The sequence below is a fragment of the Filicampus tigris genome, chromosome 10 (assembly GCF_054856515.1).
Source record: "Filicampus tigris isolate MCC_2025a chromosome 10, RoL_Ftig_1.0, whole genome shotgun sequence".
In the NCBI taxonomy this organism is placed as follows: domain Eukaryota; kingdom Metazoa; phylum Chordata; class Actinopteri; order Syngnathiformes; family Syngnathidae; genus Filicampus; species Filicampus tigris.
In genome coordinates, this window is record NC_141226.1 from 20,024,682 (window position 1) to 20,047,114 (window position 22,433).

The following is a 22,433-nucleotide window of genomic DNA, read 5'->3' on the forward strand; positions in this document are numbered from 1 at the left end:
GAAATGTTGCCCTTGGCAGCGCATAAGAGAAATCCACTTCGCTGGACCCAGAACTTGACTCTGCCGAGTCTGCGGCAAGTGTCGAAACGCACAGACAGACAAAGTTGGTGATATATCTGTCTCTACAAGAGCATGATGAAACAGCCCCTTCATTATTCAGCAGATGCCATTTTCCACATATTGAAAACTATCTTGCATATAAAAATATATAACACGTAAAACATACATACTAAAATATGTCCGTGGTAAACCGAGGACCTCCAACATTGGAAGCAAGCAGAATATGAGAACTTGATTCAAAAGTCCCATGAGAGTCTTTTTTTTAATTGTTTTTTTTTACAGGTTACTTATAATATAATGACGGTGTGGTTCAATGCAAATCTCAGCTTTCCCGGTGTGAAATTAGGAAGTCTCAAATATACCTTATGACTTTATTGACTCATTTAGGTGCCTAGTGCAAGTCTACTAAAAAAGCACGGTCTAAGTGTGCATATGGGTGCAGTTTTCTTTCTTTTGGTATTTTCGTAAATGTACGCAGGTAGGAACGGGCGTTTGCTTTGTTGTGGGAGCGAACGCAGCCAATTTGATTCACGGTCAATGCAAAAAATTCAACTGATTACTTGCCTCTCTGATTTTAAAATATTCATACAATTTTTTGACCAGTGTTTTTTTTTTTTTTAAATCAATGGGGTATTTGACTAAAACATGCTGCAGACATGTTATTGAGACACCTGGGAGCTACTTTAAATTGTGGAAAAAATATGCACAATGCTCTAAGCATTTGATTGAGTTCAAGTGTGAATGGTTTGACTATGATTGATTTGAAAATGCTGCAACGTGCCTATTTCTTTGCCCGTACCGTGACAGCCATCCATAGTGTAAAACAATGAGCCAGTTGAAGGCTTGAAAAGTGAGGCTCCAAATGTTCAGCCGACAAGATCTTGAGGTGGGGAAAACTATTTATTTTACCCAGTGACAGAAATACGGGAAATATCTCTCATTCGCATTTTCCTCCCAGCAGGATTTGGAGTACATCTCACAAAGGCTCCATAGAAATAGAAATAAATCATTTGTTCAAGGGCTTTTCTCTCTCTCTCTCTCTCTCTCTCTCTCTCTCTCTCTCTCTCTCTCTCTCTCTCTCTCTCTCTCTCTCTCTCTCTCTCTCTCTCTCTCTCTCTCTCTCTCTCTCTCTCTCTCTCTCTCTCTCTCTCTCTCCTTCTCTCTCTCTCTCTCTCTCTCCTTCTCTCTCTCTCTCTCTCTCTCTCTAAATCACACTAAATCACATGATGATTGATTTGGTCCCTCTAATCTCCTTGTTTCTGTTGAAAACATGTCTCTGCTGCTATAAATTAAGTTATATGCGCAGTGCTAATGAATCTGAATGTGTGATGCAGTTTTACATGTAGAGCTATAAACAGGGAAATCGACCCATTAGGGGCACTGTATGTTTTGTTATTGGAAGGTTTGATTTATATTATGGACAACAAGTCATACAGTGGTGCCTTGACGTATGTATCTAATTTGTTCCGTGACTACTTTCAAACCCACATCAGTCGTTCAGTACTTCAAGTCATTTTTCCCTATTATATTTGATACATCCAGCGTGTGTTTATAGAGGAAGCCACCAACTGCTGTTTGTCATGTGTTCATATTTACTTATTCACCATACAGCACCAGCATAATTATGGAAATCTTAATAGGATCTAAAGCTGTTTCAAATTGTTTATTCAATCAATAAAAGATCTGTACTGTGTACAGTTATTGATTTATTGTTTTATTCTTATTTTTTGTTGTTGTCATTTTTCAATAGAGGGTCTACACCAGAGATGGACAAAATATGGCAGTGGCCACGTCACATTCACTTTAGGATTTTTATTTATTTATTTTTGTATTTATTTATTTATATATTTATTTATTTAATGTATTTAATCTGCAGCAATCCTGCACAAAGCAGATGCTTGTCGATCGACGTCCAGACTGCAAATGAGTGGCGCTTGCACAAAGCCATGTCATGTCATCTTCCAAACCGCTTATCCTATACAGGGTCGCGGGGAGTTGCTGGAGCCTATCCCAGCCGTCAATGGGCGAAGGCAGACTACACCCCGAACTGGTCGCCAGCCAGTCGCAGGGCACACATAGACACTGTCACTGAGCGGGAATCGATCCCACGCTGCCCGCACACAACTCAGGCGTGTGTACCACTACACTATCAGCGGACTTGCACAAAGCCACTACTGGCAAATTTAACCATACCCCCACCACAGAGCCACTGATTGCATTTTCACGGGTGGCAGCACTCCATCATCAAGCCGCAAATAAACTCTTGAGCCACTACGTTTGCCCAAGACGTTTTTTGGAGATCCTCGCCAGTGTTTATTTTGGTAGATGCATACTGCCACCCTATGGACGTGACAAGTAGTTTTGTCAAAAATAATGGGTGGACAAAGCACATTCTTCAAACCGGCCGAAGAGATTTGGTATACAGTATTTGTTGCGTTTATTTTGCTTTTTTGGATGAAATTGTTTGTATTCATTTTCATTACTTTGTATTCATTTAGCTCATTAAAATAATTCATTAGTGAGTGATTTGTTATATTATCAATACATTTGAAATGTAAACTATTAGTAAAATAAACAATTCTGCATATGCGATAAACATTTTAACATGTATTTTATGAAATTCTTCATCGATCAATTATACATAAATAAACTAAATAAATAAATAATATGATTATGAATTAGAATGAATTAGTATTTGATCATTGAAATACACTATTTTGCTTATGTATTTTGTTGTTGTTGTTGTTGTTGTTTTACATCATTTAAGTGTTTTAAAACTAAAATGTGGCGCCCAAGGGCAAAAATATGCCCAAAATTTTGAAACTCTCCCCACAGTCTAACTTTTGATAGATGCATACTGCCACCTTAACGTTGTAAACAAGTATTGTTGTCCAGTTATTTCAGGGCTGAAAACTGACTTCATATTTAAATCACACCCAGTCTTGTTAATAACAGGATAAATTATCATATTTGATTTAAGCTATATTCAGTTCTTAGCTTAATATTTAATGCATGTAAATACAGCATGCTATCAACCTTTTTTCCCTACTTGGGTAAAGACAATGTAAAACTAAATATTTTACAGTATTTTTGTAGAATTACAAATTAGACCGTTTCGTCCATTTTTCAAAGATAATCATTTGGCTTCCTGGTCGATAGGAGGCGACATGAAGCTGTAACCGTGTCGACTCAGCTTCCGGAGAAAGCGATTTAATTCAACATGGCGGCTGCTGTTGTTGCCAGACTGGGCATCAATGTCCTTTACAACAGTTTATGCGCTCCCAAGCAGGTATTGTACTAAAAAGTAACATTTTTGATTTTGTCGTTTGAACGTGATACTGTACAGTTCCGTGTTTCCACCATGAGCTGATATGGAGGTGCTAAACTAATGACAAAATCATGCGTTCGGAAGCCATATTTAATAGTACGGTCATAATATTACAAGAAAAAAAACGTGAATATTTTGGATACAAAGTATTCGTTTATACTATTGCATGTTAGTAGAAAATACTGATTCTTATAAGAAAATAAGATTTCTGGTGAATCTATTGGGTCGAACCTAGCCACGGTCTTTTGAAAACCAGCCGAACATTGTGTGTGCAGGCTCTGAGGGTTTGCTGGGGGGCTGTGGAGCAAGCAAGGGGTTACTATGTTGACTGGAAGATGCTGAGGGATGTGAAGAGAAGACAGATGGCCTTTGACTATGCTGACGAGCGGCTGCGTATCAACTCGATGAGGAAGAACACCATCTTACCAAGAGAACTCCAGGTACGCGGTGCAACAGTGTTTTAAAATAGTACAGTACAGTACTGTACTTAAAAAAACAGTAATGACTTGATTCAATGGAATATAAAGAAGTAAACAGTTTGTGCAGCAGAATGGACTCTATGCACTCACCATTTTCCCATTTGGGGTATGCAGGGGTGCTAACTTCCGGTCGCTAGTGTAACGCTTAGCGGTAGCAGTAAACCAACGGTAGGGAATTCCAGTTCTTCGAGAGCCATATCCTGCCTGTTTGGATCGCTCCCTACTACAACACACCTCATTCAAATGATCAGCTCATCAGCATGCTCGGTAGAAGTCTGAAACGATTCTGATCATTTGAGCCAGGTGTGTTGTAGTAGGGAGCGATCCAAACAGGCAGGATATGGCTCTCGAAGAACTGGAATAATGTAGTTGTGTAGATGCCTGTTTTCGATAAGGGCAAGATCAGCTCATCAGCATGCTCGGTAGAAGTCTGAAACGATTCTGATCATTTGAGCCAGGTGTGTTGTAGTAGGGAGATATCGAAAACAGGCATCTACACAACTACATCTATTAATTACTCCAGTTATCGACGAAGTGATGAAAGCACCATAGCTCATTTAATGAGCCATTTGCTGTATTTACTCTACATGCAGGTCTGTGTGTCCCAACTTTGTTTAGAGGACACAAAAATAATTACAAAATAAAATAGAAAGTCTTTGTCACGTTCTATGGTGCAGATGCAACTAATTTGAGTTTATCAAAACATAAAAGACAACCAATTATATATATATATATATATATATATATATATATATATATATATATATTAGGATAAAACCCATAAACTACACACCTTTTGCTTCTGTTTTAAAGTTCATACTTAAAATGTTCTTTACACGTATTCCAGGAGTTGGCAGATAAAGAAATCGCGGCGTTGCCACGAGACTCCTGTCCTGTGAGGATACGCAACAGGTGCGTGATGACCTCCCGGCCGCGGGGGGTGAAGCGCAGGTGGCGACTCAGCCGGATCGTCTTCCGTCACCTGGCAGACCATAACCAATTGTCTGGCGTCCTGAGGGCGAGGTGGTGACCCCGGAGGACAGCTTGTGGCTTTCAGTGGCAGTGAATGTGTCACTCGACATTTTATAGTCATGTGAAGGTGTATATGTAATGGATCATGACTAAATGTTTTTTTTTTATTGTAAAATGTGTGCAGGAGAGCACGTCTGTTACCAACGACGTATACTGTACATGACTGCATATTTAAGCTTTGAATGGAGAATGTGACATTCTCAATATAACATTCTTAATAAATACAAATGTACATTCATGTTTGTGTATTGCTTATTTGAAGAATGTTTTAAATAATGTGTAGATGCTATTTTAACCTTCTTCAGGGTTAATAAGACGTACATTAGTGGCTGGTGTGTGCCGAGTATGACTGTGATTGCCTGATTGGTTAATTCTGAAGACAGTCCCATATTGGAATGTAAATGTGCTAATTATATAGTTGCATTCTTCTGCCCAATTTGAACAATTATTGCGAATTTACAGGTACAATATATACATAAAACATCGTATAAATAGATTCCAGAAAGCTAGCCACCTATCTGTAATGCCACATTTGTGCGATGATGGCGGTAGCGCGCTCACAGTCTCGTTGAGCAGCAGCTGAAGTTGGCGTCGAGGAAGAGGGCGGCACTACGGAATGGACGCACATGACCAGTGGACCTGCAACGCACAAGGTAGCGTCTTTCTGAAAATCCCCCAAAATACACCATTCAAACCCTAAATGGATCCAACAGAGCAGGTACGTAACATTTTCTCAACTCGTCTAGTTCATCTATATGCAAGGTACAATTACACGTCTTTACGTATTTACTCAGCCATCTGGCCTTTTCGGTTAAAATGAAAGTAATGCTACGCGCGCTAGCTAGACTACTTAACATTGGGAAAGGAACATCGTATTCTATTTTTCATGTTTAGACTCGATTTTAATCATTTTAATCTTTCTTCAGTGCTGCGCTTTTTATTCGGTTGTACTAATATTCCCGCTGTAACAATTTAATTTCCCTCACGGAATGACGAAAGCATCTGTCTAAAGTAGTCACTTAAAAACAGCATGCTTACGCGCTAGTTTGCGAGAACATTCTACAGCTAATGTCTAGAATGTCAAGTCAAAGTGCGATCTACCTCGATTGTATGCTCTATTATTATTACTATTATTTTAATCAACCACATTGATCTTTGATTCGGCCATATATACAAAAAAAACTATCAAGACAGAATTAAAATACTTAAAACTATTGCATCTATCCATTTTCTATAAGTAATACACACATCGGATCGGCAGATATCTTGCATTTGATGCAAAATCGCGATCGGTTGTAATGTCAAATTTTGGCGATCGATCAATGATATCGTTGATCGGATCAGCAAAATAAGACATAACAGCCAAAGCAATCTTGTTCACACCATGACGCCCAGTATTTTAATTTTGCGTAATTGTATTTGATAGCTGCTGGTCGGTTGATAGTTGAACAGACTCACCAACCAACCAGAGCATGAAAATGTCATAAAATGTGAATTTTGAAGTTTTCACAAAACACTTAAGACAATGAATTCCCTGAAAACAGATCAACCAGTTGGAGGCAGACTTGCTGGAGCTGGCTTCTCTTGCGGAGAAGGCAGGGAGGAAGAGGGTGCAGGAGCTACTAAAGCAAGAACAGGAGAAGGTTGAGAAAGAGCTTGCTACCAAACGTCAACAAAAAGAGCAACTAGCCCGAAGACAGGCCGATCCGGCGGCGTCCTCCAAGGCAGTGTACACGGTCAAGATCACCAATTATGGTATGGCGTGCAAGGCACTGCATGTCAGGTTTTCCTTTCAGTTACGATCTACAAGTGCATGATGCATATATTTCAATCCAATACAGCATGGGACCAGTCGGAGAAGTTTGTGAAAATTTACCTCACCTTGAAAAATGTGCACAAGATTCCATCTGAGAAAGTGGAAGTCAATTTTTCAGAAAGGTATGTAGCACTCATGAAATCCACAAGTACGTACAGGGGCTCTTCGGTTTACAATGTAGTCCTGTTGTTGCCGTGGCAACACGCCGGTCTTAGGTGGCATCTAATTGCATTTCAGACAGAGCACAAAACCTGAATAAAATTGTTTTTGAGCAAAAAAGCTGTGGATAGGTTCCACAGAGAAAAAGGTAACTATGCGGGGGATCTGCTTTTCCTACAAATATTGATTATAATTGAAAGTTTTAAAGTTTTATTATCATAGGTCAGTGATAGACCACAGGGCGTTCTGATGTAATTCAGGTTACGTGTTGCCTAAAAATGAAATTCCCTTGTAATCCAAGGACACCCTATCTTGTTTCTTTACTGACCACATGCTAATCAAACCAATGTGGATGTTGTGATATCAATGCTGCAGGTCATTTTCTGTGCTGGTGAAGGAGCTGGACGGGAAGAATCACCAGATGACCGTTCTCAATCTGCTGTATCCAATTGATGAGCAGAACAGCAGCACCAAGGTGACATCCACGTACTAGGTGTTAGCTCTTGAAAATCAAATGTTTAACAAACCATATTGACATATTTCCTAGGGCTGGACAGTGGGCAATTCTAGATTAATTTGTGATTTCAATTTTGGCTTCTCACGATCATAAAAACATAAAGAAAAGAAAATAGATTCATGTACCTAACGGCACGGTGTGTGTGTATGCTAGTTCCTACTCTGTGAATGCACTGTGCTGCTTGCAGGAAGCGTGAGATGCATGTTCAACCGCCCTCCCTGAGCGTGCTTTAAGGTGTTTATTGATACCCAAGTTGGAGTTTACTGTAAAGCTAAACGCACAACAAAAATAATTATACATATTGTAGATTCATTTCAAATGCCGTTTTTTTTTCACATTTTTCTCCCTACAAATAAATAATGATGCTTATATCCAACTTCCAAGCATGAATTATTATAACTATATAATTGCATATCCACTTTCTTGCCAACCATTTTGTTTTGCAATGAAGAGCAATGTCTTGAAAAGCCCTGTTCTGCCCTCCCCAGATAAAAACAGACATGGTTGTGATCATGTGCAAGAAGCAGGCGACCAAGAAGTGGGAGTGCCTCACCACAGTAGAAAAACAGTCCAAGGAGAAAGAGTAAGACGTTGCCTAATTTGACAGGATCCCTTGGCGTGATTTTGAACACAACTAACTCTCCCCATTTCTCGTCCGTCCGTTTCCTCCTGCCGCCCCGTTGACAGTAAGCCCAACGTCGATGACAACGCCGACCCCAGCGAGGGCCTGATGAGCATGTTGAAGAAAATCTACACGGACGGCGACGACGAGATGAAGAGAACCATCAACAAAGCTTGGTCGGAATCCCAGGAGAAGAAGATCAGAGGAGAAGAAGGCATGATGGATTTTTGAACTGCAGTCACCATTCCGCCATAGCAGGACTGTTTGACAGCTAATTGTTTCCAGTTGCGACCAATTTAAAAATGAGATTACTTCATCGCATTGTCTAAATCTCGGATGACCTGCAACATGCTGTCCATTGTTTTAAAGAATCTACAACCGCTACTAGTAGCGCGCCATCACCCGTGTTGAGCATGTTCTGGTTTAGCTTGGACCAAAACAGCATGCTCAGAAAATTATATTTCTGTCCTGTAGAAGATATATAACATCAAATTCGATCTGATATTTAAAAACAATGTAATGAGCTTTCACCATCATCCTTCATTTTGTTGTCATTCTTTGAATAGATAATTGCAGCTCAGCTGTTTAGCAGTTTCCAAAAAAATGTTGGGTTTATGTACACCATGATGATGTCATTTGTGATTGTCTTTTTTTTGGTCATATTTATACGACAAGATATATATACTCATATATCTTGCTGTTATCTAATTGAAGCATTGTTATCCCACAGCATTCCAGTCATACGTGCAGTTCTCATAAATGGTTTTAAAACAGATTTGTTTGTTTTAGTTTTGATTAATTTGATTTAAAAAAAACCCAACTATTTCATTGGAAAAGTCAACATCTTCTGATTTCAGGATGGAGAATGCACTCTGAAAAGAAGCTACCGACAGGTGGTACTGTTGACTCTTGTTTCCATAGGACAAATACAGAGTCTCTTGTACTCGGCTTACGATATAGTACTTGTACGTACGTCAAAACACGTCGTAGTCTCACGAACGTGAGTTTCCGGTACAGTAAATATTTGTATGAAAACACTTATAGTCCATAACAAATAAAGACCGTTTAGTGGTAACCGAAGTGCTTTCTTGTGACGCGTGACCACTTCCTTTTCTGCTTCGTAAACTCGAAACATTGTATGTGGTAAACTGACGCTACAATTAGAATTTGCTACGCGGCTTCTGTCCACCAGATGGCAGCGGTGATCTGATCAGTCAAAACGTGCTCATACGTTGGGGCGTTTGTTTCTGTGTAGTGTATCGGGTGAGGATATTTATGAGGAAATAAACGTTGATAGATATAGATTGAGAATGGGGCATTGTGGGGGATGCATCAATGTACAACACTAACAGGCAACTTCAGCTCAAGACTAAAAGTTGACACCTCATATGAAATCATAAGTGGTGCGCTCTGAGGCCATCAAGATTTCTGCTGGCCTAAACAAAAGAAATGACATTTACAACTTGAATTCTATTTGTTTTGTGAAATTGTATTAACTTATTCCCAACACCCCTTTGCTCCTCGTTTGGTAGTATTTATTATTAATAATATTTTTATTTGTTTTTAAGACTTTGCAGCGGCCAGCACAAACGGTTCAACAACCCATGTAAACACAATAGTAATAAATACTATACTATATTGTACTTGCATTAATACATTCTTTATCCTATGTAAAGAATGTGCCACATTGATGAGCTGAGAGGAGCTGAAACGTTCTAATGAAGTCTGTCTGTATATATGTATGTGTATATATATATATGTATATATATATATATATATTCTATTTATGTCATTACTGTAAGTTTTTACAAGTACAATATTATGGAGTACGACTTTTTTCCACATTCAAATACACATTACAACAGTTTTTGTTGTTTTTTGGGGGGGGGGGTTGGAATGGATTAATAGCATTTCCATGTATTTCAATGGGAAAAGACGATACGAGGCGCAACTGTTTTGAGTTATGTGTGGTCATGGTACAAGTGACTTCGTATCTCAAGGCACCCCTGTATCAGACACTCAATAACCACTGACAGGACGTGACCCATTCTGGAAACTGGGAAGGTATAGTCATACAAATAATAAGTTAGCATTATATTCCAGTGTTGTTTCTTTCCATTCACATTTTTCTACCATTTTGACTAGTGCGTCTGTCTGGACTTTCTCCACTTAACCACGCCCACTGTGTTGTGACGTCAGCACCGCCTATATATAATCATTGTGGGGCGTTTTGTCCCGAATGCTAGATGGATTCAGTGGTCGGAGGCAGACGCTGCCCTCCCTAAACACCCCAGTTTCTTCTCCAAATAGGAATATAACAAGATTGTTTTTGTGCGTGTTTTGCTTGGCGCAGCCTTAAATGGATATCGGTTGTTTCACGGCGGCGCAGCGTCTGTCGTGCCACGCCATGAATACGGATTTAACCAACAAGCCTGCTGCCGAAGGAGCCCAGCAAGCCGGCTCTTTGGCGGCCAAAGCCGGCCGCTCGAAATCGGAGTCGGCCAAACCCGAGCTGGCGCAAGTGGTGACCGACGCCAGGACAGGACGGTCGTACAGTAAAGGGAAGCTTTTGGGAAAGGTACTACTTGAATGTATGATTTCCTATATATATGTGTGTGTGTGTGTGTGTATGTGTGTGCGCGCGTGTTGTTAGCATGTTGCGTGTGTGGGCAAAATTACACATTGTGTTGCAGGTGTGTGCGTGTAATCAGTATTGCAAGGTGTGTCAATGTTGACGCAAAAAGGACTCAAAGCATTTTTTCCCCGCCATGTCGGACATATAGATGATATTTTTGATATGTGATTAAAAATAATCATAATAGCCAAGCCGCAGTATCAACATGTTGCGCTTCACCGCTCACGGCTGCCAAGTCATGTCTGTGCTGTGAGATGCCGCAGAGCCGCCGACCAACGTCAGTTTCACGGTTAATGAGAATGCAGCAACCCGGCCTGCCTGCCATCGTCCATCCGAGCACGTTTTTTTTTATGGGGGGGGGCATCAAATGCAAATGACGCTAGAGATGAAAAAAGATGAAAAGCACGATTTGAATCTGCTTTTTAATATATAGAATGTATTTTGATTCAATTGCTGTTTGACCGGCTATGTAATCGAAGCCGAGGAAGGCCATTTCACTCATTTATGGTCCCATGTGGTGCACCAATCAATGTTTGGTATGTATTATGACATATGATAGGTTCACTGGAGCTGTGTATGTGGATTTCCCCACCCCTGCAATCAAGATATGAATGTTATTTCAAATCTATTTTCCCTCCCAAGGGGTTGTTTGGCGGCGATTTGGCTAAAATCATGTTTAAATAGCTCTTTAAAGGATGTAACGTTGAATCCTTTTTTTTTTTTTCATTAAAAATACCTGGCAGTGGATGATTTTAAAGATCGTTCCCTCCTGATTTAAATACAAATTTGACATCTCTTGCAGCTGCTGAGATTTATAGCCTTGCTTTAAAAAAAATGCTTCACATGTTTTTGGTGTGAAAAAATGCACACATTTCACATTTTCCTCTCTGACTTATTGTTTGGACAGTTCATTATTGCCTCAGTAGAAGATGTGCTCAGTGGTGTCTTGAGTCATTTGTGTGAATGAGAATTTATAGGTTAAGTGTGTGCCTCTGCACTAAATTTCTGCAAGTCATTTAATCTCATTCCAATTTAATCACTTCTTTCCTTCTTTCAAAGGGCGGCTTTGCGCGATGCTATGAGATGACCGACCTCTCGAACAACAAAATGTTTGCCGTCAAGGTGATTCCACAGAGCAGAGTGTCCAAACCGCACCAGAGGGAGAAGGTAGAGACAAGTGCGGCACACAGTTTGTACCCCCCTGTCGCAAAGGAGTTGACTCATCGTCTCCTTTTTATCGCAGATTACCAATGAGATCGAGTTGCACAAAACCCTGTCGCACAAGCACGTGGTGAAGTTCTCTCACCATTTCGAGGACCAGGATAACATCTACATATTTCTCGAGCTGTGTAGTCGCAAGGTGAGCGGTTGTCTTGAATTAGTGGTGTGATATTTATTTTTACATTTACTTATTTTAAAGCCGGCACGATCAACAAATGCAATCTGACAGTTAACGTCAGTCCAAGGCAGTCATGTACCGTCGCTGTCGACTTTGTGAAGGTTACAGCGGTTGGCTCACGCTCGCTCCCTCTCCTTCCCCCAACAGTCACTGGCGCACATTTGGAAGGCGAGACACACGCTGACGGAGCCCGAAGTGCGATATTACCTCAAGCAGATCATATCAGGCCTCAAGTACCTCCACAGCAGAGGCATCCTGCACAGAGATCTCAAACTAGGTATGACAGCAGAAGCAGCAGGAGGGGACGGGGGCAGCTAGGGGTGTGTGGGTTGGGGGGGGTGTGGGTGCTGTTATGGTGGGAATGTTGCGAACGTGCATGAAAGCATTCAATGTATCTGCTGTGACTTTGACCGGGCTGCGGAATGTTGACTTTGGGGGGGAAAAAAATGCCTTTGTCTCTTTTCCAGGCAACTTCTTTGTGAATGAAAACATGGAACTGCGACTGGGAGACTTTGGCCTCGCCGCCAAGCTGGAAACTGTTGAGCAGAGGAAAAAGTACGTTCACACTGCCCAATTCAGACTTTTTGTTCAATTCAATTCTTTTTATGTATTTGGTCACATTACACAAACAAATGAGACGTCTAATGTGAACAAAACACATCTGGGATGTGAAACATATGCGCTCAAAGCACGACATCGAGTGACGTGCGCCAAAAACGTCGCATGGCACAATTTTAATGGAAGTGTAGGGGCTCATTTTGTCATCTCTTAACACCAGGATGGTGAGAGGAGGTAGAAATATTTTGGGCATATGAGGCAACACTACTCTATCTCCTCATTTATTGGAGACGTCTACTAAATATGCCGTCACGTCATTGCCGCGCATGATAAATGAACAATCTGCATGGCTGAATTACTCCCATCACCACAAATGTCCACTTTATGCTTCATGTTTCAAGTGGGATTAAATTAAAGCCAAATGTAATGACAACTGTTACTGAAGATTCACGGACAATCATTGCTTATTGGGCTTTTGATGACGTATAGTTCGGATGTGTGCGGATGATGATTATGTCCACATACGAAAATGGCCCGGGTCTGATTTGAGGGGGGGAAAAAAAAAAAAAAAATCACAATTGTACTGTTCACACTGCATGGAAAAAAAAATCTGATACGGGCCCAAAAAAATCATAATTGAGCTGCAGTGTGAACAAAGCCTTATTGTCCAAGACAATGAGACAATGAAGTGCAAAGCAGACTTGCGTGCTTTTTCATGATGTGGATCAGAATGGAAGAGAAATCCTGTCCACATATTGTATGAACCTTGCGTTTCTTGTTCAAGGTGTTCAGTTTACTCAAAGCGATTGCACATTTGGCATTTTTCTGCGCTTGTGTATCCTGCGCAATCATGCAACCTTTCTCGATCACCCACCTAAACCGGTTTCAAAGTGGCAGTTGAATGTAGCGCTGAAAGTTCCATTGCAGGTTTGACACGTCGCCGTGGAATACCAGCGAGTCAAAATGATTTTGCATGGCCTCCGTCAGGATGCCGATGGCATGATTTGAATGTTTCAAGGTGTTTAATGTCCTGTGTCCCACTTAGAACCATCTGTGGAACCCCCAACTACTTGGCCCCAGAGGTGCTCAACAGGCAGGGCCATGGCACAGAGTCAGACGTTTGGTCCCTTGGATGTGTCATGTAAGTAAAGTGACAGTCATGTGTGACCTAGCATGTTTGTGTCGGCCTTTGAGGCTTTGCGTCCTTGAAGTCATTCAGTGCGGAAAGACTTCTACTGACGTAGTCTAGAGCAAGCCACAACACGAATGGCCGACGTCCTCAGTCAATTGTGAAATGAGGACATAATGTGCCCAATCAAGTAGAGTCAAAACGCCGGCCTGGGGTTCATATACGGCCAAGTGCCAATTTTATAGCGCTCTGCAGCATATCAACATAAAGATTGGATACTTCGCTAAGGTGGGAGCGAATGTTACAACAATCTGTGTTTGGGCAGATGGTGAACAGTTCTTCAAAAAAAAGTGGCCACGTGCTTGCTTCAGGTTGCTTATTGGCACTCCTAGTTGAAGCTTACTGTAAAACTCAAGATAAAAGAATTACACTGTGTATTGAACCAAAACGCGTCAACTTTTTGTCTCATGAAAGTTTGGATTGGCCCACCTGGCTTGTTAATCAGTCAGCATTTTTGTTGTGACTCATGACACAGTTTTGACACGGTCTTTCTCCCGTTCAGGTACACGCTGATGTGCGGCAATCCCCCCTTTGAGACGCTCGACCTGAAAGAGACGTACAAATGCATCAAGGAAGTTCGGTACAACCTGCCCTCGGGGCTCTCTCCCCCCGCGCAAAAACTCATCTCAAGCATCCTGCAGAAAACCCCCAGCGACAGACTCACCCTGGATCAAATTCTCAACCATGAATTCTTCACCAAAGTAATTCACATTCAGAACTTTATTCATCCCTGTGGGGCAATTTAGGGAGCAGTTATTTACATTTTAGTAAAATGTCATGTGTTGTAGGAAATACAGGTTCTGTTTACATCATTACACTGACAAGTACTCTTAGATTGTCATTTAGAGGTGTCAACAACTAATTGATTAGCAAATGAATCTAAACTATTTTAACAACAGAGTGATTGTTTAGAGACATTGCTCCTTAAAATTGTCCAAATCCTCTTTTTTTCAGCCTCTCATCAGTAATTCTTTGATATCGTTAGTCCTTCACGAAAGCAGACAGATTATTTTATTGACTCAAAAGACATTTGCTTGTACTTTGGAAAACAATGACCCGAACCAGGAACTGAATCGGATTCAAAGAGGTTGTGTGTGATACTGTAACAATGCCAAATAAACAACAATAATTGGCTGATAAAAAGTCATGGAGAAATTTTTTTTGTAATACACGTTAATGCAATTTGACATTTTATCTGATTAATTGATGGAATAATCGATTCTATTCATATTGATTCAGCCTTGATTGTCATTTATATTTCATATATTTGCATTATTTCCCAGAGTGTTGTAATGGTTCTTGTGTGATCGTAGAGATCAGAGTTCAGGAAAAGTGCCTCAAAGCCCAACGTTTAACTTCCGGCGTCGTTGTAACTGCTCTGTGTTTGTTGTCCCCTGCAGGGTTTCACTCCCGACAAACTCCCCCCCAACAGCTGCGTAATGGTGCCCGAGCTCCATCCCCCCAGCCCGGCCAATAAATTCTTCACTAAAGTGGCAAAGAGCCTCTTTGGCAAGAAAAAAGCAAAAGGTAAAAGCACAGCCAAAAAAGCGTCAATGATATTTGCCGGCCTGTCCGGAAATTATCCGGCACTTGTTTTGTCTCTTGGGAGCGGTTGCTTAAAAAGGACTCGGATCAAGTGCGTGGCTTTGTTTTGCAAGTTTTAATTATATGGCTGTGACTCATCATGTTGCAGTGGAGAAGGCGCCTTGTGAGGAGAAAGAGGACAAAGATATTTCCAAGCTGGTGTCCGGCATCGTCAAGTGCTCTATCAACCGGCAGATCAGCTACAAAACTGTCGGTCCAAATGAGGTGCGTCTATTTATCCTCATGCTTCAGGAGCTAAGATCTGGTGTTTTGGACTGTCTTATTTCCTTTTTAAAGTGATGTATAGCTGCATGCTATCCATAAGCGTTAACACGGAAGTGAACATGTACATAATACAAATGTACATAAAACATTGTACAGCATTTAATTGGCTTGCAGTTTAAGGAAGGACACACCTCTAAATGTAAGATATATTTAATTGATCTGTGCGTTACACTACATTGGCAGATATCAGATTCCTCTCTGCATTTGTAGTAGGCCTGTTTCTGATCTGAGGATATCGGATTCAGAGATTTTTATTTTAGCCAAGTCTCCCAATTGTGCCATTTGTATGGCAAGTGGATTTATCGTTTAATGGCTAAGCAAGTATGACTGTCTGAAATTAACATTATACATATCAGAATTTCTGACTATTCATCTACCATTTTTAGTATTTAGGGTTTTTTTCATTCAAGAGATCTAATTTGCTACTGACTAGTCAAAATGACAGATGTGCAATTCAGTTTTACCTAGTCAAAACTGAATTATGGAAATCTGCAATGTCATTTTAGGTAGGACAAGTGATGTTGCTTAACATTTGTGTGAATGGAGTGTCTCATTGATTTTTATATTTTTCCATTTACAATGCAGTTGCTAAAACATTTCGCCAAGTTAAAACTTCATCGAAGCTATGTGAAAATCGACATCTTGAATAGAGGTGAATGGACGATTTCTGAACCGGAATTGTGACTAGCCAGAATCAAATTGTAGATGTCGCAAACTGGACTTTCATATGCACGTCTGCAGTGCCTTCGCGGTCAAAATTTACACTTGGTACAACTATCATCTAATGCAGTCATCTCAATCAGTGTGCCGCGAGAGATTATCGGGTGTGCCGCGGGAAATTACTCAATGGCAATTATTTTGACAAAAAATATATTTTCTAATAAACAGTTTTGTTAATTTATATATGCCAACCAGGTATAATAACAGGCAAAACAATAGCGACAGAAGGTAAATAATGACCCTGTGTAGCCATTTTTTGTGAATTGTTTTGCTAATTGGTGCGCGTTGAGATTTTTTTTTTTTTTTTCCCCATGTGAAATATGTGCCTTGGTCCAATAAAGGATGTGAAACACTGATCTAATGCATTTCGGTGTTGCGTTTCCGCAGGTGCCCACACCCACAGGTCAGATGGTCAGCTCGGTGCCTTTGGAGCAGACCCCCGCTGAGGAGGAATCCAGGAAGTCCATCTCTCGCTCCTTCAAAGGCACCATGGCCAGCAGCTCTGAACGTAGGGTCATGTTTATCTACTTTTTTTTTTTTTTGTAATCATTCCATTAAATTGAAACGCAACTCCATTTATTGTGTGATTTTAAAATCAATATTTGTTTTTATTCTCTAGCTTGTGAGGATGTGGTCACTCCCTCAATTGTGGCTGAATCTGCCATGAAGGTTCTCAGTGGCTGCTTGGCCGTCATGCCTGCAGGTAAGCATTGTTGTACATGCGCAGCGCATTGCTTGGGCCTGTCTTACTTCGTGTTGCATCACGTGCAAGCCAAGTGGTTACAGTTTTTATTTATTTTTAAAGGGGAAGTCACCCCAAATGTTGTTTTTACTTCAAGAATATGTTCTATGCAGGCCCACTAGTTGAAACCAGGCATTCTGATTATTACATTTGTGGAATTTGAGTTAAGCAGCAAAATCCATCCATTTTTAGTCATCTCAGGGGCGGCCATTTCTGTCACTCCTGTCACAGTTGCTCAGGGTAACGACCAAACATGGCTCACCGGTTTTCTGAAGCTGAGGCCATGATTGGTCGTTAGCCGAGCCCTGAGTGACTCTTTGTCATTTTCAGTCGACAGAAGTGTCAAAATGGCTGCCTCCTGAGATGGCTAAAAACGGGTGTATTAACTCATATTCCACACACGCAATATTAATCAGAATGCCTTGTTTCAACTAGTGGGCCTTCATAGAACATATTCTTGGGGAAAAAATGTTTGGGTAGACTTCCCTTTAATCGGCCAAATTCTTTGCTAGTCTAAGCTCTTTAAATCTTGAATTTCTGATAACTCATGTGGATTTAAGAGATTAAATGCCTTGTAGCTTTTACTGTATAACTCAAGGGGGGAATTTCCTTGTTTGTGCTCTTGCATTCTGTCTTTTATTTGACCATGGTTGTTGTTTATGCAGCCACAAGAAACCCACCGTGCGTGTTCAGGCCCCAGTCCTTCCTGTGGGTCACCAAGTGGGTGGACTATTCCAACAAATACGGTTTCGGCTACCAGCTGTCAGACCAAAGCATCGGCGTGCTCTTCAACGAGGGGACGCACCTCAGCCTCTGTGACCAACGCAAGTGAGTGGAGAGCCTCGGTGACGTCTTTTAAGAGTCCGCAAATACAAACATTGATGGTTTGCCGTTGTGCTCCACCAGGACGGTCCACTACTGCTTGACCAACAACAAGCACTTTAGCTTCCCTGCCAGCTCGCTACCTGAGCAGCTTCGGAGCCAGAAACAAATTGTAGAGCTCATGGCCAACTACATGGAACAAAATCTCATGGAGGTAATAGCAAATGAGGGGGCGGAAAAAAAAAAACGCGCATAAAGTCCATAGTTGCTGCAGATGAATGAGTTTTGGTCCTTTTTTGTTTGCTGACAGGGTGGTGATATTCACTGTCATGAACAAGTTCCTGGTCCTCCTCCTCTGCTGCTGCAGTGGGTGAAGACGGACCACGCGCTCGTCATGCTCTTCAACAACGGGACGCTGCAGGTTAGTCAAAGACTGGCATTTCTTTTTACCGACTCGGAAATAGAAAATAATTGGAGCACAATATAACTGGAGTGAGATCACTCCTCAATCGATCCTATTTTAAAGGACAGATAGTAGACTGTTTTGCATTCTTAAGTGTTTTTAATACAAGAATGTCAGAGACCTTTTATCAAAATACGCAAACATCTACTTGTCACTCTGGTTGGAATCGTTCCATTTTTTTTTTTGCGGGAAGAGGCGATTTAGTCTCATGCAAGTGCCAAGCACAGCTTTCGTTATGACGACCAGAATGAAGCGAGCAGCTACTCGGTGTTGTCAACTTGGTGGCTGTGGCTAAATTTAGCAACTTTTAAATCGAGTGACTTTATGTGGTGTTATTGGAGACTCGTGGTGACCAAGACTCCCTCAAGAGCGGTAGCTGTTCACTCCTGTGACAGCTTGCAGACGCATGTCACTTGTAAAGTCACCACGAGCTCATTCCACCTGTTTTCCGCAGTCCAGAGACACTGTTTGCATACAAGCTTGCAAAAAGTTACAATCACATAACAGCGGTACTGTAATGTTGACCTTAATCAGCCTTGCCACTCCACGGCAGGATGACGGCTGCATCAGCAATGTAAATAAATGACATCATGACACAGCATAACACTCCAATTAGTGAACCAGCGCCGTCCTACCTGATGAACTCGTGTGGTTGGTTTTCTCGATGAATGGAGAAATGGTAACAAGCTTGCTTTGTCTCAGAATAGCAGAGCGAGAATGGTGTAATTTCTTAGCCTTACACTTAACTACACAAAAGATTATATAGTGAGACTGGAATCAGTTTATAGTTTGTGGATGGATCCTAGATGGCTTACTTCATTCTCCGTCTCCTTGGGTCCAGGTGAACTTCTACACGGACCACACCAAGATCATCCTGTCCAAGTCTTCGGAGTTGTACGTGCTGACCTACATCAGCCGCGAGCGCGTCTCCTACACGTACCCCCTCAGTATGCTGAGCGGGCTGGGCTGCACGACGGAGCTGCGCCACCGCCTTAGATACGTGCTCCACCTCCTGCAGCACCACGCTGATGCCTGAGAAGAGGAGAGAGGGGAGAAAAAAAAAAAATCAAAACAAAACAAAAAAAAAAGTAAACCAGACTGTTCAACTGTGACTTTAGAGGCTCAATGACCGGCTCCCGCTTGATAGGTTGACTGTTTTGCAGTGCCGTAACGGGCCTCTCGGCCCATGTGGACTGGTGCCGAGGTAGCTGATGTGATATTCCTGCCGATATGATCAGATGACGCGCTGGCCTAAAGGGTTTGTGCCTGTCCAAAGTTAGTTTGGTGACGTCGAATGATTGGACACTCCATGATAGATGCCAAAAAAAGTATAACCCAACCATCGATTCTCCTTCTTGGTTGCATGGTGCCAGTGGAGTCTGCCGCTTTCCACCTCTCCTTATAGATGAAGTTAGTGCCGGGGTTGGTGTCTCCATGGTAACTAAACACTTAAAAATTGCAACTTGTATTGTTTGAACACATGGTGGTGGGCCCTCTTCTTTTTCTTCTACCCTCTCTGCCGCTTCCTGACCTGTGGACACTGGTGCACTCATTCGTTTTGTTGTTGTCAGTTTTTGCAAAAAGATATGAGCCAGAAACAGATCCCACTACGATCTTGATTTACCTCACACGCACTCTTTGACATTCCTGGCCATATTTGGACGGTGAGGTCTGAGAGCCCTCTTCTGCCTCATTGTCACTCGTTTTGTTTGGAGCGTTCACTGACTTGGTGCACGGAATACTTAAGGGGCTATGGGAGTGGCACCATAATGCACTTTTTTTTTTTTTCTTTTCTTTTATGTAGTTTTATTCCCTCACCGCTTTTATTTGATTTTAACTTGATACCAAAAGGCCTGTTTTCTTTAGTCTGGTTTTAGAAATGACTTTTAAATTGACACGTAGGTGAATGCGTGTGTGCCCACATGTTCTGGTAAAACAGACGGCTGGTCCAGGAAACGAAAGGAGGAGAGGAGACGAGAGAGGGAGGGGGTGAAAAGTGCCTTTCTGAGGGATGTCTGTATAGTGCAATAACAAGCCTCTTTTGTGAATGTCAAGCTGACGGCTTTGTCATGGTTTGTGTGCGCTTTTGCGCTTCAGTTCAAAAGCACGTACAACGGCGCTACACTGTCACTACCTGGTATAAGCTTTGAAAAAAAATGAACCCGCTCTCATCAATGTATAATCTCCAGCAAGAAGAAAACGTTGTACTCGTCGTACTGTGACCCTCCTAGGTTTACATCGGCTTTCTCGACCCAAGAGTTGTATCCTCAAAGCTGTGACCTGGAATGCAAAGTGTCTCGTACAAGTGTCGTCGTGTTTTCAGAAACATTGTGAAAGCAAGTCTGCCAATTCAGAAAAGTCTTTATTTTTCTGGCACATAATGTCTTGTTAATTTATTTTTTATTTATAGTTTTCTTTTTTTATTTATTGTGTTTTTGGTCTTGACACGGAAATTCCACTCACACTTTTTGTATGTATTGTATGGGGGGGGACATGGGAATAAAATAAAGTTTATTGAAAAAAGAAAAAGTGTCACGTATCCAATAGAAATGTGTTGTCAGTATAAAATCCTCAAACAGTGCACGGTGTGAATATGCTAGTACAGCATTCCACTTGATTACCTTGTGCCTTAATTTTGGATGAACTCAAAAATGTAACAATTTATATTACATTTTAGTAGTAGTTTAGTAAAAAAAAAAAAAGGCGAAGGGTACCCAGCAGATGGGAAGTATAGTAACTTGATATAAATTAATGTAAACTAAAATGAAGCAAAGTAACTAGAAGTAAATAAAAGCATTATAAAGTAAAGTTATGTAAAGTAACTAATTCAAGCAAAATAAATTCAGATAAAGCAATGTAACCTAAGCAAACTGAAGTAAGGCAAAGTGATATAAAGTAACTTGACATAAAAGAAGTAACTTGAAAGAATGTAAAGCAATCTAATGTCATGGGAAACAATGGTACTTGGACGTAAAAGAACATGGAATAAAGTGAAAAGCAAAGCAATGTAACGTAACGCGGATGTAAATGAATTTAAGCAAGGTAAAGCGTAAAGCGGAGTAAATTAATTCAAAGTAAAGCTAAGCAATACATAGCAGTGCAATGTACCGTAAAGTGATATAAAGTAACCTGCCATAGAATAAAATGAAGTTAAATAAAGCAAAATGATGTAAAGTGAAGTAACTTGACATCAAGTAACTTGAAGTAAAGCAGCAGAGTCACGTAAAGTGAAGTGAAGCAGCGTCAAGTAGAATAAAGCCAAACCTAAGTGAAGTCAAAGCAAGTCAAATGAAGTTGACATACACGGCAATAAAGTGAGGCGAAATTGAAAAAAGAAGACAAGAAACTTGTGTCGTCTTGCATCCTAACAGTCCCCTCGAAGATAATAATGTAAAACAGTTGTTTCGGGAAAGGTTGATGTGAGTTCACGTGCGACGTTCACGTTGAGTGGAAACAAACCAGCAACAGCAGAAGCTTGTTGGAAGCAGTCAAGTCCAACTCCAGAAAGCTCTCAGCACAGAACAGAGTGGGTGGCATGTGGGGGTAGTCACAGGAAAGGATGTCCTTCCTAATTTGACCCCTCGGTGTCCTCTGAGAGTGCGTGCGTGTGCGCGCGTGTGTTTGTGTTGGCTGCTGCAGCTCCGTGCTGATGTCACACTTCTGCAGCGAACACATCACACAACGCTTACTTGCGCACGTCACGCCGCCGCCCTGCAGGAAATGTGTGCTTCCTTTCACCGATCTTCTCCTGTGTCCCATTAGCAGAACAAGGAAACACGGCAGCCCAAATAAGTTTAGCCTGCTAGCACGCTGCTATCTGCAAAGTCATGGCCTCTTTAGCTTAAACCCAGCAGTGGAGGGTCGACGAGAAACGCTTGTTTTTGCTCCGTTGTCACTTTTCACAAATTTAAAAAATGTATTGTAAAGTAACTGGAAGTAAAGTGGCGTAAACCAATGTAACTGGGGATGTTCGATACCACTTTTTGTTTCAGACCGATACCAGTACGATTATTCACTCTTTGA

At 41.3% G+C, this 22,433-nt stretch overlaps 4 protein-coding genes across 16 annotated transcripts in view; 3 read left to right on the forward strand and 1 right to left on the reverse strand.

Moving 5' to 3' along the window:
* The window catches only part of tnn (tenascin N), a 94,447-nt gene that overhangs the window by 34,095 nt on the left and 37,919 nt on the right, over nucleotides 1–22,433 (reverse strand). For 7 of the 13 annotated variants that reach the window (XM_086042502.1, XM_086042501.1, XM_086042498.1 and 4 more), the window contains exons 3-4: nucleotides 19,226–19,442; nucleotides 14,224–14,339 (exon numbers count right to left, since the gene is read on the reverse strand). Coding sequence is in view for 4 of the 13 variants with exons in the window: in XM_086042508.1 (XP_085898634.1) it covers nucleotides 3,958–3,960 (3 nt within the window). In the remaining 9 variants the exon portion in view is untranslated. Of the gene's footprint in view, nucleotides 1–3,957; nucleotides 4,058–5,413; nucleotides 5,605–14,223; nucleotides 14,340–19,225; nucleotides 19,443–22,433 lie in introns of those variants that run through there. The other 6 variants (XM_086042508.1, XM_086042507.1, XM_086042506.1 and 3 more) reach the window with 2 other exon arrangements.
* Nucleotides 3,205–5,137, forward strand: mrps14 (mitochondrial ribosomal protein S14). Its single transcript, XM_086042511.1, has 3 exons — nucleotides 3,205–3,349; nucleotides 3,664–3,828; nucleotides 4,715–5,137. Exons 1-3 carry the CDS (start codon nucleotides 3,281–3,283, stop codon nucleotides 4,895–4,897), a joined length of 417 nt encoding a protein of 138 aa, XP_085898637.1. The 5' UTR covers nucleotides 3,205–3,280; the 3' UTR covers nucleotides 4,898–5,137.
* cacybp (calcyclin binding protein) lies at nucleotides 5,423–8,788 on the forward strand. Its single transcript, XM_086042510.1, has 6 exons — nucleotides 5,423–5,617; nucleotides 6,444–6,654; nucleotides 6,741–6,837; nucleotides 7,250–7,349; nucleotides 7,880–7,974; nucleotides 8,079–8,788. Exons 1-6 carry the CDS (start codon nucleotides 5,600–5,602, stop codon nucleotides 8,242–8,244), a joined length of 687 nt encoding a protein of 228 aa, XP_085898636.1. The 5' UTR covers nucleotides 5,423–5,599; the 3' UTR covers nucleotides 8,245–8,788.
* On the forward strand, nucleotides 10,239–20,933 carry plk3 (polo-like kinase 3 (Drosophila)). The gene is made up of 15 exons (XM_086042509.1): nucleotides 10,239–10,591; nucleotides 11,708–11,815; nucleotides 11,892–12,008; nucleotides 12,195–12,324; nucleotides 12,515–12,602; nucleotides 13,651–13,746; nucleotides 14,297–14,495; nucleotides 15,195–15,321; nucleotides 15,488–15,603; nucleotides 16,771–16,891; nucleotides 17,003–17,086; nucleotides 17,791–17,953; nucleotides 18,032–18,161; nucleotides 18,258–18,368; nucleotides 19,252–20,933. The coding sequence occupies exons 1-15, from the start codon at nucleotides 10,373–10,375 to the stop codon at nucleotides 19,444–19,446; spliced, it is 2,004 nt and encodes a 667-aa protein (XP_085898635.1). The 5' UTR covers nucleotides 10,239–10,372; the 3' UTR covers nucleotides 19,447–20,933.

Excerpts from the sequence above, each read along its gene's own strand:
- cacybp (XM_086042510.1), top strand. Across the intron at positions 6,655-6,740 it reads GGTCAAGATCACCAATTATG|CATGGGACCAGTCGGAGAAG; the intron begins GTATGGCGTGCA and ends AATCCAATACAG. Across the intron at positions 6,838-7,249 it reads GAAGTCAATTTTTCAGAAAG|GTCATTTTCTGTGCTGGTGA; the intron begins GTATGTAGCACT and ends TCAATGCTGCAG.
- mrps14 (XM_086042511.1), top strand. The coding sequence starts at position 3,281 with ATGGCGGCTGCTGTTGTTGCCAGACTGGGCATCAATGTCCTTTACAAC. Across the intron at positions 3,350-3,663 it reads GTTTATGCGCTCCCAAGCAG|GCTCTGAGGGTTTGCTGGGG; the intron begins GTATTGTACTAA and ends TTGTGTGTGCAG. Across the intron at positions 3,829-4,714 it reads TCTTACCAAGAGAACTCCAG|GAGTTGGCAGATAAAGAAAT; the intron begins GTACGCGGTGCA and ends CACGTATTCCAG.
- plk3 (XM_086042509.1), top strand. The coding sequence starts at position 10,373 with ATGGATATCGGTTGTTTCACGGCGGCGCAGCGTCTGTCGTGCCACGCC. Across the intron at positions 12,009-12,194 it reads TCGAGCTGTGTAGTCGCAAG|TCACTGGCGCACATTTGGAA; the intron begins GTGAGCGGTTGT and ends TTCCCCCAACAG. Across the intron at positions 18,162-18,257 it reads TGGAACAAAATCTCATGGAG|GGTGGTGATATTCACTGTCA; the intron begins GTAATAGCAAAT and ends GTTTGCTGACAG.